Source organism: Podarcis gaigeae (genome assembly GCF_964106915.1).
Source record: "Podarcis gaigeae genome assembly, chromosome: 6".
Taxonomy (NCBI): domain Eukaryota; kingdom Metazoa; phylum Chordata; class Lepidosauria; order Squamata; family Lacertidae; genus Podarcis; species Podarcis gaigeae.
In genome coordinates, this window is record NC_139682.1 from 74,628,117 (window position 1) to 74,641,491 (window position 13,375).

The 13,375-nt window shown below is 42.7% G+C and overlaps 1 protein-coding gene across 7 annotated transcripts in view; it reads right to left on the reverse strand.

Moving 5' to 3' along the window:
* The window catches only part of PTBP2 (polypyrimidine tract binding protein 2), a 49,008-nt gene extending 37,952 nt beyond the window's left edge, over window positions 1–11,056 (reverse strand). For 3 of the 7 annotated variants that reach the window (XM_083743457.1, XM_083743456.1, XM_083743454.1), the window contains exons 1-2: window positions 10,864–11,047; window positions 8,264–8,294 (exon numbers count right to left, since the gene is read on the reverse strand). In XM_083743457.1, coding sequence (XP_083599583.1) covers window positions 8,264–8,294; window positions 10,864–10,871 — 39 coding nt within the window. In that variant the 5' untranslated portion in view covers window positions 10,872–11,047. Of the gene's footprint in view, window positions 1–8,263; window positions 8,295–10,863 lie in introns of all 7 variants that reach the window. The other 4 variants (XM_083743460.1, XM_083743459.1, XM_083743455.1 and 1 more) reach the window with 3 other exon arrangements.
* Between the last annotated feature and the right edge of the window lie 2,319 nt (window positions 11,057–13,375).

Sequence of the window (13,375 nt, forward strand, 5' to 3'; positions counted from 1 at the left end):
AATAATTTAAATTAACTTATTCACAAAGCCTCCCATGTGGATACTATCACTTAGAAATGAGCCCCAAAGTAAAGTGATAGCTAGTGATGTTTTTGTGACTGGCGTATGTCCTCAGTAATCAGCCCCACTTTCACATTTCGCATCAGCTGAATTTCCAAACTGTTTTCAAAAGGAAGCATAAGTACACCAAATACGACTGAAGTTGGTTGAAGGCACTGCACATTATGGATGTCACCTATGCATCCAGCAGCAATGCTGAATGTAAAATAACATCAAAGTGTGAAGCTGATCCTTCAAGAAGCCAACCCAATTCAGAACAGGTTCAATATTGCTCCCATGGAAAGATATGCCATTATCAGCTAATGACACTTCTCTCTTGTCTTGTCAGTTTACTAATGAGCATGCTATGTAGGTATTCAGGACACCTATGCCTACATTTGGATTTAATGAAAAGAAATGAGAGAGAGCATGGTATCAATCAAAATGAGTTCTACCAGTAGTTTCATGAATGTGTTGAACAGTGCAAAGCACAAAACAAAACCATGAAGGACACCATAGAGTAAATGCCATGATACTGAGCTACAGTATCCCACCATCACTTTCAGTTCCTTCTTGGTGGACAGATTCTGGTATAACTCAAAACTGAGCCGGAAAACTCCTCCAGGACAAGCAATCCAAAACTATGTAATTGGTAATGGTATCTAATGTGACTCTGAGGTTATGCAAAATCAACAAGGATGCTTTCCCCTGGCATTAATCATCCACCAAACTGTCTCAAAAATGAAGCAGAGGTCAGAATAAAGTACATCTAGAAGATCAGGATAACTCAGGAATGCCCTAGAGCTCAGCAGCCACTACCTGCTTGATCTCTTGAAAGGGAGATTAATCACCACACAATAATGGGGGGGGGGGGTCCACAGGCCAAATATGAAAGCCAAGATTAATCCTCAGATCACAGGTTCACCACCCATTTCCATAAAGCCCTAGCCAGCATAGTTCATAGTTAGGAATGACAGGAGTTTTAGTCCAAACCATCTGGAGGGCACCACCTGGGGGAGCACAATCCCAAATGAGATTGAACACCGCATTAGCGGTCATACCAACCACCTACCAACAGCACCTCGATCTTGTCTGAACGGAGTTTAGGTTGTTAAATTTCATGCAAACTACTACTCTCTTCAGTATGCCCGTGTCATCTCACATGCCTTGATAAAATGAAGAAAGAGCCTGGTGATAATCCCTTACCCAAAGTTATATAGAGCATAAGGCACAAAAGGAAGTGCTAATGGACTCCAGAATACTGATGCAATGGGTCAGAGCAATACCCCCCAGCACCACCTTCTGGAACTGTCTCTCTAAGCAGGAAGCAAACTATTGAATCATAGCCCCTCCAGTTCCAAAACTAGGTAGCCCCTCCAGCGGTATACTATGTTTGATGGTATCAAGAACTGCTGAGAGATCCAGACATATTAGCAGGATCACACTTCACTTTTCCTTCTCCTAATAAAGTTCATATAAAATAACAACCAATGCAGTTTTAGTTCTGATGACAAGCCAGAAGCTATACCGAAGTCAATCTATTTCATCATCATTAAAACTATGCCTGAATTTTACAGTCACACCCTCTAGCCATAGACAACCTTTCCAGTACAGGGAATGTTTTATTTGAACAACAATCATGACTATATTTGGTGTCTAGAAAGTGTTCCTTTGGAAATGGCCTCAAACCCACCTCCTTCAAAATGACTGCAACTATTTCTTCTCACAAAGAGATATTAATCACTCCCTGAATCCAGCTGGTCAACCCTCTCTTTGATAAGCATAAATGAGTCAGGAGAGGCATGGAATTGAACAGACAGGCTGAATTTAGGCTGTATGCCTCTAAACACCTCCATATCTTGAAATTTATCCCCAAAAGAGAGGAAATTTAAATTGTATTCCCTTCCTTAAGCACCATAATATATTAATAAAGTTGGTTAGGTAGCTAACTAGTGCCAACAATACGCTGGGTACAGTCAAAGATCTGATTCTACAAATATTAATCTTATCCTTGCACCCACAAATATGTAGTATTTTAGCAGGACATTCTTGTCTCCTAGGCCTACAGAGAAAATATCTGTTCTAGATTTGCCACAGTAGATTTTTTTTTTATGCCATCTGTCCACATAGCTGAAACAGGGCCATAAATTCTCTCCAATTCTCTGAGCCTATCATAGTAGGTCAAGTGATGACTCACCCTTTAATCTCTTTAATTACTAGGAAAGCATAACACAGGCATTTAGGTTTTTGAATAGCAAGAAGAAGAAAAACTTTGAATTCCCAAGTATTCAAAACCTTATCACCTCATTAAGCCATTAACTTTGGAATAAGAATAAGAATAGTAACATGTTAGCTAGGGCATTTCTACACATTAAAGAACATTGCAGAAATACAGAAGGCGTTAAAAAAAAAATCTGTGGTGCAATCATGCTGGGAATACTGTGTCCAGTTTTGTTTGCCACACCTCAAAAAGGAAAAGAGGAAAAGGTGCAGAAAAAGGTAACAAAAATTATTTAAAAAAACAAACGAGTATCACTGGACTTTAAAGACTAACAATTTTATTATGGCTTAAGGTCCCACAAGAGTCTTTGTTCTTTCTCTTTTTACAGCAACAGACTATCATGGCTCCAGGGATGGAGCAACTACTCTATGAGAAAAAGTTACAGCAGTTTTTTTAGCTTTAGAAAAAAAGGAAGCAAACAGAGGACATAGTGTGGAAAAGTGCATGGTGTGGAAAAAGTGGATAGAGACGTTTTTGTCCATCTCACATAAATACTAGAACTCAGGGTCATCCAATTATGCTAAATGTTGGAAGATTCAGGACACACAAAGGGAAGTAATTTTTCACACAGCACATAATTAAACTAAGGAATTCACTACCATAAGACATTATGATGGCCGTCAATTTGGACAGCTTTAAAAGATTAGGCAAATCAATTTATGGAGGAGGGGACGTAAGTGGGCAGAGTGTTCTCCTGTTTATATTCTGCTTCCCATTGGTCTCTGATTGGCAGCTTTGAGAACAGAAGGTTGGACTTGATGGGCCCTTGGTCAGATCCAGCAAGGTTCTTAAGTTCTTATGAAAGGCATGAGAGTAGTCAAATAACTTTGAAGGTTAAAGTAATTTTTGTATATTACTTTGCCTCCGGAGCCATTAACTAGGAAGGAAAAGTGATGGTTTTTTGTTAACCTGCTCTATAATGCTCACAGGCAGTGATCATATAGATATGAAAAAAATCATTTATAAAATAAGTTGTATCTCGTTACAGACAACTGTAAGTAAATCAATTCTTATTCATTTAAGCTGCCCTCCTAATGCTTTCTGTAGACTACATACAGTGGTGCCCCGCAAGACGAACGCCTCGCAAGACGAAAAACCCGCTAGATGAAAGGGTTTTCCGTTTTGGAGGCGCTTCGCAAAACGAATTTCCCTATGGGCTTGCTTCGCAAGAAGAAAGCCCATAGGGAAATCTCCGGGGACCTCTTTTAAATGCTAGCGGTGGGGAGCAAAGCCTTCCCCCCCCCTCCGGCCTTCAGAAGAGGTCCAGGAAGGCCGGCGGGGGCCGAAAAGCTTTGCTCCCCACCGCCAGCATTTTAAAAGCAGTCCGGGATAGCAGGGAAGCGCTTCCCGCTATCCCGGATGGCTTTTGAAGGCAGGCGGGGGGAGCAAAGACTTTTGCCCCCCGCCCACCTTCAGAAGAGGTCCTGGACCTCTTCTGAAGGCCGGCGGGGGGCAAAAGTCTTTGCTCCCCCCTGCCTGCCTTCCCGGGAGAGCGGAGAAACCGCTCTCCCGGGAAGGCAGGCAGGGGGGGAAAGCAAAGACTTTCGCCCCCCGCCGGCCTTCAGAAGAGGTCGGGGGACAGACTGTCCCCGGACCTGGTCTGAAGGCGGTTTCCATAGGAACGCATTAATTGATTTTTAATGCATTCCTATGGGAAACCGTGCTTCGCAAGACGAAAAACTCGCAAGACAAAAAAGACTTGCGGAACGAATTAATTTCGTCTTGCGAGGCACCACTGTACAACATTTCATTGCCTAACAAAAAAGATACTATGATTATAGAGTTCCAATAATTTAGATAAGTTGTTTTTTTGAATGGAAACCTGGACCTGAAACATATTTTCATATACTTCCACAGTACAGATTTTGATCTTCCTTGAAATAAAGTTCTTGTCATTATCTCCCATGCCTCAAAAATATATTTTTTAAAAAATCAAATGGGTTGTGTGTTCCAAATATTTCCAAACAAATCTGCCTAGGTGGTTTCAAACAAAAAGTGATTCAGTCTACATGTCAAATATGGATTTACAAAACTAATAGCCTAGTTTCACTAACAGAAATAACTGCAATAGAATATATGGTGAAGCACTGTATATTTGTACAAATATACCTGTCCCATTATAGCAAGGACCACATAAATCAGCAAAACCTATAATCAGCTACTATTCAAACAGCAATTCCTATACTGATAACTGGAATAGGCAATATACATTTTGTAAAGCAGAACTGTAAACCAGCAATTTCTTGTGCTTTTTGCAGGCAAAAAATGGAATCATCACCATAGCCAATAGGTTGCCAGATGGAAACCCCTAAACCAAAATCAGTCTAACAAAGGCCAGCTTTCCCCCCAGCCCATACAGTCCCTCCTCTAAGACTTCGTTGCCCAAACTCATATCCAGCTCTAGCCGTTTTAAACATGTTCCAAGGAGGAACAGCAAGATTAGGTTGTTAGGTACACAAAAAGTACATCCTAGACTCATGCTTTTGGAAATGTTCTAGAATATTCACACAACTCATTTAGGGCCTATAAAATTTTGTCTATAGCTCTAGTTAGAAAAGTTCATACAAATTAAACTGTATGACTTGCCTTGAGGAAGAAAACTGTGATAATTTCAGAAAGATGTGTGCGCCCAATGAATCCATAAAGCCAGACAGATTTTTAACCTGCACTGCCCAATTTTCACTTTATGAAAAGCCATTTAACAACAGAGCTCCATTCAATTAATTGGTTTTTTGATGTCAGTCAGCTGGTCAACTACAAAGCATGCCAGGAAATGTTTTGCTTCCCACTACCATTGTATTCTTATAAGTTATTAGTTAATATGTATTGCTTTATTTTAAGTCATTTCCAGTTAAGAGGCACGGTTAATGACATGCTTATTCTGCTGAAGAAGGCAGGCAGCAAGCCAGACAGTCCTTTGACCAGAACTGTGCTGATATCAACAATGATGCTTTTGACAAATTAAACTATCTCCTCAAAATTGTCAGTTCAACTCCGCAAAAGGCAAAATGCCATCTGGAAGAATGACAGTTTATATTCTTCTTAGAGGCAGTTGTGTTGAAGAATATAAGATGGGTGCTCCCAGAATTCAATTCCATTTTCAAAGTATATATGCTTAGCTATGAGAGATTCTACTCCAGTTACTGGTCCAAATATGTTCACATGCTCCCAAAAGAAAGGCATATTCATTTTATAAGCACAGCACTGTACCATAGCAAGCTTTATCTAAGTCAGGTATGGGGTAGCAGACGTCTCAGGATCCACTGGTAGATGAATAATTTACAGTGGATCTAAAGGGTGTCTGGCTATCAAATATTTAAGAACAAAGGAAGCTAGGGAAAATAAGAGTGATTTGCATGTGAAGGGATTTCAAAAGCAATTCTGATACTGAAAACGAATTCCTATACTGAATGTATGTTCAGAGGTACATTGTTGCTTAATTCTTTCTCTTACCACCACCGTTTTTCAAGCACTGATGTAGTATGGTATATGAGTATAAAGTACAAAGCACCTAGCCTTTACCCCATGTTAATCTGAATTTACAATTTTACAGGTTCCTTGTTTCAGAGCAGTAGTGTTTTTAATCAAGACTACCCAAAATAAACCAGGATCTCAAATACCCCAAAATTCAAGGTTATTACTACCTGTTCTCCTAGTATAATCTGTTCTCAGATTAGACAGTTTTGAAAATTCTTATTGCAGGTCCAGTGCAAGCATGTTTTTTATCCCTGTGAGAATTCTTTGAGATTACATGTTCCCATCTTCCATGTTAATTCCCCTTTCCATTTCATGGCCTGCTTTTGCTATGATGTAACATTACAGTTACATTGGTGCAAATACATAATTAACATTAACCAGAATCCTTCATAACCAGGGTTTGCAAACCCACTTCAAAGCTTGCATACAAGAGCTACCCGGTTTAACACTAATGCTACATAATTACTATTTCATACATAAGGTTAGCTCACATCATTTAATACTCCATGTAGAAGAAGGCACACAATACCAATTACCATAGTTTGGTCCTTGGTTGCTCAAACCATAGCTTGGGTTTGGATTAAATGGTAAACTGCAGTTTGTGGAGAATCCAAAACCCAGGATTAAGTAAAGAAATCATGACACATGAAGGGAAGCAGGAGGGTGACTTGGAGGTGTCTGCTCATGCATGTAATGTCAAACCACAATTTGGCAATATCAGAATCACACATGTAATGTAATACCACAGTAAAAGCAAGCCACAAAAGAAAGGAGACATGAGTGCACAATCTACAACATATAGTGGTACCTCTGGTTGCGAACGGTATCTGTTCCAGAGGCCCGTTCGCAACATGAAAAGAGTGCAACCTGCAGCAGCACATCTGCGCACATGCGGGTTGCAATTCGCCACTTCTGCACATGCAGATGACGTCATTTTGTGCTTCTGCACATGCGTGAGCCACGAAACCTGGAAGTAACCCTTTCTGGTACTTCCGGGTTGCAACATGAAAGAACGTAACATGAAGCAGACATAACGTGAGGTATGACTGTACTTCCAGTCTGCGGTCTAGAAACTGAGAACATTATGGCTACCTTTGGGTCAGTGATTAGAATCCTAGACCTTTGCAATGTTCATAATATAGCTAGAATCTAGATCCTTTCAGTCCTATTTTATGAACTCTGCATTACATATATTAAAAACTCTCCAATTCTAGTTCCACTTAAGTCACACAGTCCCTACAACAATTACCCTGCAAAGGGTATGTCATCACCAGTATATACACACACATATATACTGAAGGAGAGGGCAGTGGACTGTTATTGTGAGAGCATGGATTATACCAATCCAGCAACGCAGCCCACAAAAGGGCCCAGGGAGCCATCAGGTTTTTCACTATGAGGGCAGAGAGGTCTGCCCTTGGAGAGGGAGATGTGATTTCCTAGGCCTCCAGTATAAGGTAAGGGAAAGGTACGTAGCCAGTTCTGTTCTGACAGAGCATGAACACTGGAAAGTGCAGAAAGAAAGCATTCCAGAAGAGGCTGTGGATCCACATCTCCTCCATTCCCCTGACACACACCTGGAACATGGGACAAATTACACAACTAGCAGAAAAATGAAAAGGGAAAAAAAGACCACAGGTGTGGCCGGGCATGGAAAGAGGCAGTTCATCCACTTTCAGTTATGTCCCCCACCGACCCTTACAGATTGCTCTGCACATATTGAATTATCCAAGCACAGGAAATTGAACCTATGTTGCTGTAAATCTTAAATCTCCTTTGATACCCACATTTGAAATATCCTGCCTGGCCTTGGTCAGAATGCTGCCAGACTGAGATAAATTGAACAAAAGACCTGCAAAAATATAGCCAGTTTCAGACTCATGAAACGTGTATTCTTTGGATACTTTAGGATTGTTATTGGAGGAGAGCAGTGCTCTTGTGCTCTTAAAAGCTGCATGGCAGGCAGAAATCCAACTGGTTAAGCCCTTTCTGGGATAGAATAAAATTATGGGAAAAGCTCCATCTGTTGACATTCTATCAGTCAGTCATTGTATTTGTGTATGGCTCCCAAAATGATTTTTTTGGGTGGATCAATGACCCTTTATAGAAAGAAGAAGTTTCCCATCACGGCCTTATACTTACCAAACAATCAAATTCACATAGGGTTACCAGGTCACCTGACATGGTTAAAGTTTTCCCCACTATGGCAAAATATATTCAATTTCTATTTAAGTTACAGTAATTATTTCTAAATTTGTATCTATAAATATAAATTAACATACTCAAGTTATTTGCAGATTGGTCCCTCTTTTGTGGGTGGGGCTGAGGATTCAATCCACATACAGTGTACTAGAAGCAGAAAAAGCTTCTGGCACCTCTGACCGAAAGTGACCGGGATAAATAGTCAACATTACAAATTAACATTTCATACCAAATTTGGGATTATTTATTAAATTCATAACCTACCTTCACACCAACTGCAACATCAGTGACAATGCTGAAAAAGAAAAGAAATTTTTTAAAGGGGGAATTCACTTTTATTTCTCTTTTCTAATAAGAAAGGAATTCTCTTTGAAACCAAACATTCAATATATTTTAAATATATTGGCATTAAAATGCTTACTTGTAATAATTTAGACTTACTCATGACATACTGAAGTAACAAGGTAGCAAGAACTACCTCGGTGTCACACATACAACCAAACTTGGATTGGTGATAATGGGAGCCAAAGAAGATAAAGAATACCTTTTGTTCATGTTTTCTTTACAACTGTAAAACCACATACAAGAGAGCAAATCCGACCTAGGCAGATCTAATCAAGCCCAACAGACCAGGCTTATAAAACTAGATGTAGAGGAAGTTATTTTCCATGTCTCAAAACTAGAGTCTGGAGTCACTGAAGCTGAATGGTGGGGAAATCAGGATAAACAAAAGGAAGTACAGTGGTACCTTGGTTCTCGAACTTAATTCGTTCCAGGAGTCCATTCGACTCCCAAAACCGTTCGAAAACCAAGGTGTGGCTTCTGATTGGCTGCAGGAGCTTCCTGCACTCAATTGGAAGCCGCACCAGACATTCGGCTTCCGAAAAACGTCCGCAAACCGGGTTACTTACTTCCGTGTTTGCAGTGTTCGGGAGCCGATTTATTCGACAACTAAGTCATTCGAGAGCCAAGGTACCACTGTAACTCTTTACACAGTACATAGTTAACACTATGCTACTATGAAATGTGATGATTACTTCAGAAAGGTATTAGAAAAGTTAATGGGGGAAAAAGGCTATCATGGCTACATAATGACTACAGTGGTACCTCTGGATGCGAACGGGATCTGTTCTGGAGCCACGTTCGCATCCTAAAGCGAACGCAACCCGCGTCTGTGAGTCGCGATTCGCTGCTTCTACGCATGCACGTGGTCATTTTGAGTGCCTGCGCAAGTGGCGAAACCCGGAAATAATGCGCTCCATTACTTCCGGATCGCCACAGAGCGCAACCCGAAAATATTCATCCCGAAGCTACTTCAGCCCAAGGTATGACTGTATATGCTACCGCCAGAATTTGAGGCAGCACACCTCTGAATAATAGTTGCTGGGGAACAAGAGTGAAATAGGAGTACTGCCCTCATGTTGCAGGCATCTTGTTGGCCAATGTGAGAAAAGGATGCTGGACTAGATAGGCCTTTGGCCTAATCCAACGGGACTCTTCTTATGTCCTTAATGTCAACAGAGAGTTGCACAAGCAATTCAGCAAATGGATTTTAGCAACGCAGGGCAAGAAACTTCATAAAGCCTAGAACTAGAACCCGGCACTGAATGTGGATGTAGCAAATAGCTGCTCAAGAGAATACAACTTGTGCGTATAATAATCCCCCCTGCTGCCCATCCACTGGCTTGGTTTTGAGTTACATGCAAGCCTGGGCCACGGAAGTTGACTAACTTTCCCAAGTCTTAGCAGGGCTCGTCATGCTCCTGTTACGATCGCCAACCATCATGTCGTTATCTTATTTCTTTTATATATATAACAAAAGCCAGTGCAACCATTTTATCATGTACACAAGAGCTGGCCAGCTTCATTTCAAAAGCAGATTCAAGTCTGGCGAAGGCAGTTAAAAAAAAAAAAATCAGCCCTCTATTTACGCTGTCACTGAGCAGGGCCCTGAAAGCGGGACTTCCCAGCTTCCAATAAAAAGAGGGCCTTGCCTGTGATACGTCCGCAAGCTGCCCACCCAAGCTCCTCACCACCAATGGAGGGAGGCCCTTTGCCTTGTTTCCATATGGCTGACGCCTGCAATCCCTGCCTTCCTTTCCTTCGGCTTGGTCTGCCTTGTCTCCAGCAAACACAAAGGCATCTTTTTTCCCCACCTTGGGAGGTTGGGAGAAAAGAGGTGGCATGTACACACACAAGGCCCCAATGGAAACAAAAGAGCCTCCTTCCTCCTGCTTCCTGTGCCCCAAATGGGGGGCATCGCTGCTGCTGCTCCTCTGTTACCCTAACCCAAATGAAACAATGAGGAAGGGTGAGCTCGGGAGGGACGGGACAAGGGAGGAGACAAGGAAAGGGAAGAAAAGGGCGTTCCCCACGGGGAAAGGGGCCAGTAACGTGTGAACGCGGGGATGCCACGGGTCGCGGGGATGTAACAGGGGAAAGAAGGGAGGCCTCTCCCCACAGGGGCCTTGTCTAGCCCAGCATCCCAGCGGGGTGGCCTCCTTCCAGAGGCCCAGGCCTCTGTCAAAAGGCAAGACCGGCCCCCCAACCACCGCCCCTCACCGGGGCAGTGACAGCCGCCTGGCCAGGCGCCTCCCCCCCGGGGAGAGGAAAACACCCACACACGCCCCTCTTCTCCCCTCCTCCCGGGACCCCGAGGCTTTCCTCACGCCCCGAGCCCGGCAGGCGGGAAGGAAGGAGCTCGGGAAGCGCCCCTGACACGTAAGGGATGCGCTGCCTGCCCCCCTCGGAAAAGGGGGAGAAGGGAGGCGGGAGCGGCGGCGGCGGCAACTCTCTCCTCCCTCTCTTCCTCCCGATGGCGGCGGCAGTGGCGGCGTCCGTCCCTCACTCCTTCCCTCACTCACCCGTCCATCGCCGAACAGGACAAAGCGCTGGCGACCAGGGCAGGGAGCCGCGCAGGTAGCGAGCAGCGAGAGAGCGAGGGGAGCGAGAAAATGGCGGCCGGGCCCCAACGGAAACCGCCGAAGGTTGCCGAGCGCTCTATCTAGCAGGCTCCGCTCTCCCCATCAGACCCGCGGAACTCCTTTGTTCTCAGTGGGCATGCGCGAGAGGCCTCGGGCATGCGCAGTCCGCGCGGCTGAGGGCTTTTGTAGATGTATATTTCTTGCCCTCAGAAGGCAAACGGAGTGGGGTGGGGGGAGATGGCGAGAGAAATGGGACGCGCGCACACACACAAAAAGAAAAAGAGCGGGATTTGTCTTTCTTTCCCTATGTTGGGCTTTGAAGCACGAGTTAAAAGGGGGAAGGGAAACCTGAGGGGTTTTTTTGAGGCACAATTTCCGAAGGAAATTATTTAGGATCCCTGCACCCTGGAGTTTCATCTCTGTGCATATTGATATGCATTTCTTTGTTAAAAATGATTATTTGCACGGGGAGAGACTCCATAAATTGTCTGACTTTGACCTGAGGGAAATACACTGGGCCTTCCCCCCCCCTTTTGCCTACTTCAAGAACTAATTTTTCCCAAACTTTTCTGTTGATTTTGCCTCAGTGTGTGAATAGATACAGCATTGACATTAGTGGGGTTTACTTCCAGAAAGACAAGTTAGGAATGGGAAATAATAATAATAATAATAATAATAATAATAATAATAAAGGAATGGGTAGCAAGATTACCACCGAAGTTACAGGTTGAGACTGTGCACACGACGTCCTCATTTTCACTTAAATTTTGTTTTTGCAAATATAGCAGTAAAACAAAAGCCAGGAACATCATCAGCTGACATGAACAATAAAAAAATACTCCTTTAGTCCTGATTTAAACGTATAAATTAATATAGGCAGCCCATATGTCTGAACAGGTATCCAGATGAGATTGGTGTAGAAAGGGCAAGGAGAAATTCAGAGCACTGAGTAGATGATGTTGGGTATTTTTCCTTTCAGCCTTGCTGCATAAATATCTTTGCAACCATAAGGGCTCACAGGGTCCATTTACGTTGTACATCTGTTAGTCCCCATAACACAGGAATGCAACTCCAAGACTGCATGTGCCAGATATCAAAGACTTCCTACTTGCGTGATAAAACATGGAAAGCAGTAGTGATGCTGCAAGCCTCAAATTTCCCAGGGACAAGAACGTCCCTCAAACAGGCTGGCTCCGTGGCAGCGCCTTGCTTTGACAAATAAGAACAGGGATCATTCTTTCTTAGCTTCAGCCTTTTTATTATAAATATATATTTTATATATTAATAAAACAGGGTGGACCAGAAAGGCAAAAAAAGTAAATCCACAGCCCATACAAATATAATTAATTAACTAATTACCTTTCTCTTACTCCCAATAATAATATTCAAGCAGGCAGCCTTCAGTGTACTTGACACATATGTGTGTGTCTCATCCTCTGGTTACATATTTTTAAACCCTTCTTGCTACCCCCACGGCCTGCACAAATATCTTGGGGGGGGGGGGGGTCACATGGTTACTATGCCTGTGTTCAGAGTGCACTATATTCAGCTTTCTGACATTTCCTTATCTCTTTGTTTCCACATTTTATTTGATCTCCCGCACAACATAAAATCCACAGCTAGAACCTGAGTGGAAGTTTAGTGCTAATTCCCATATTGTTTACAGGGGGTGGGCGGGGGGGAGTCCATTTGCAGCCCTGGAAACCCATAACATTACATGAGTTTTGCTCCCGCAACAAAGAAATTGGGCATACTGCATAGTGAATCACAAGGGAACAGAAATATGCATGCCCAGAATGGGTTGGGGAACAGCAACACATCCAAGGCTGTTTGTTTTTTGTGTCACACCGTGTCTACGGGTGTGAATGAAATCTAGGGCAGCATGGAAATATATTGATCAAAAATCCACAGTTCCATAACACAGCAGGTAATACAGTGTAAAAGAAACATTAGAAATTGGGACAGAAACACTTGCATTATAACAAGTAAAACTAACACAATAAACTCAAAATCCAAATGCAGCCTTAATCTCATCAGAAACTCAAGCATGTCAACAAGGCCAACAAAGTCTGGTAGCATTCCAACAGAGGCTCCAAAATAAGGACAGCCCCTCAAAACATATCCTTGGAAATAGAACACAGTTCAAAAAACTTGTTTCACTGTTCACTCATTTCAAAACAGCTTTCCTCTAGCCTTTGGAGTCTTCAGTTCTCTGTTAGATGACTAAATAAGAAATGAGCAAAGAAATATTCAGAATCTCTGGGCTCTGCGAAATGTGAACACCTGCAAATTTCCAAGGATACAAGAATATATGCACAATGTCTCTGTTGGATGTTTGTTCCCAATAACCTGCTGGGTGACTGCACAGTCAGGGGTTCAGCAAAGCAATTAAACTTCCCCCAGCAGACAAAGTGTAGCAGAGTTTTACTCAGTAAGCATGAAATACACCATA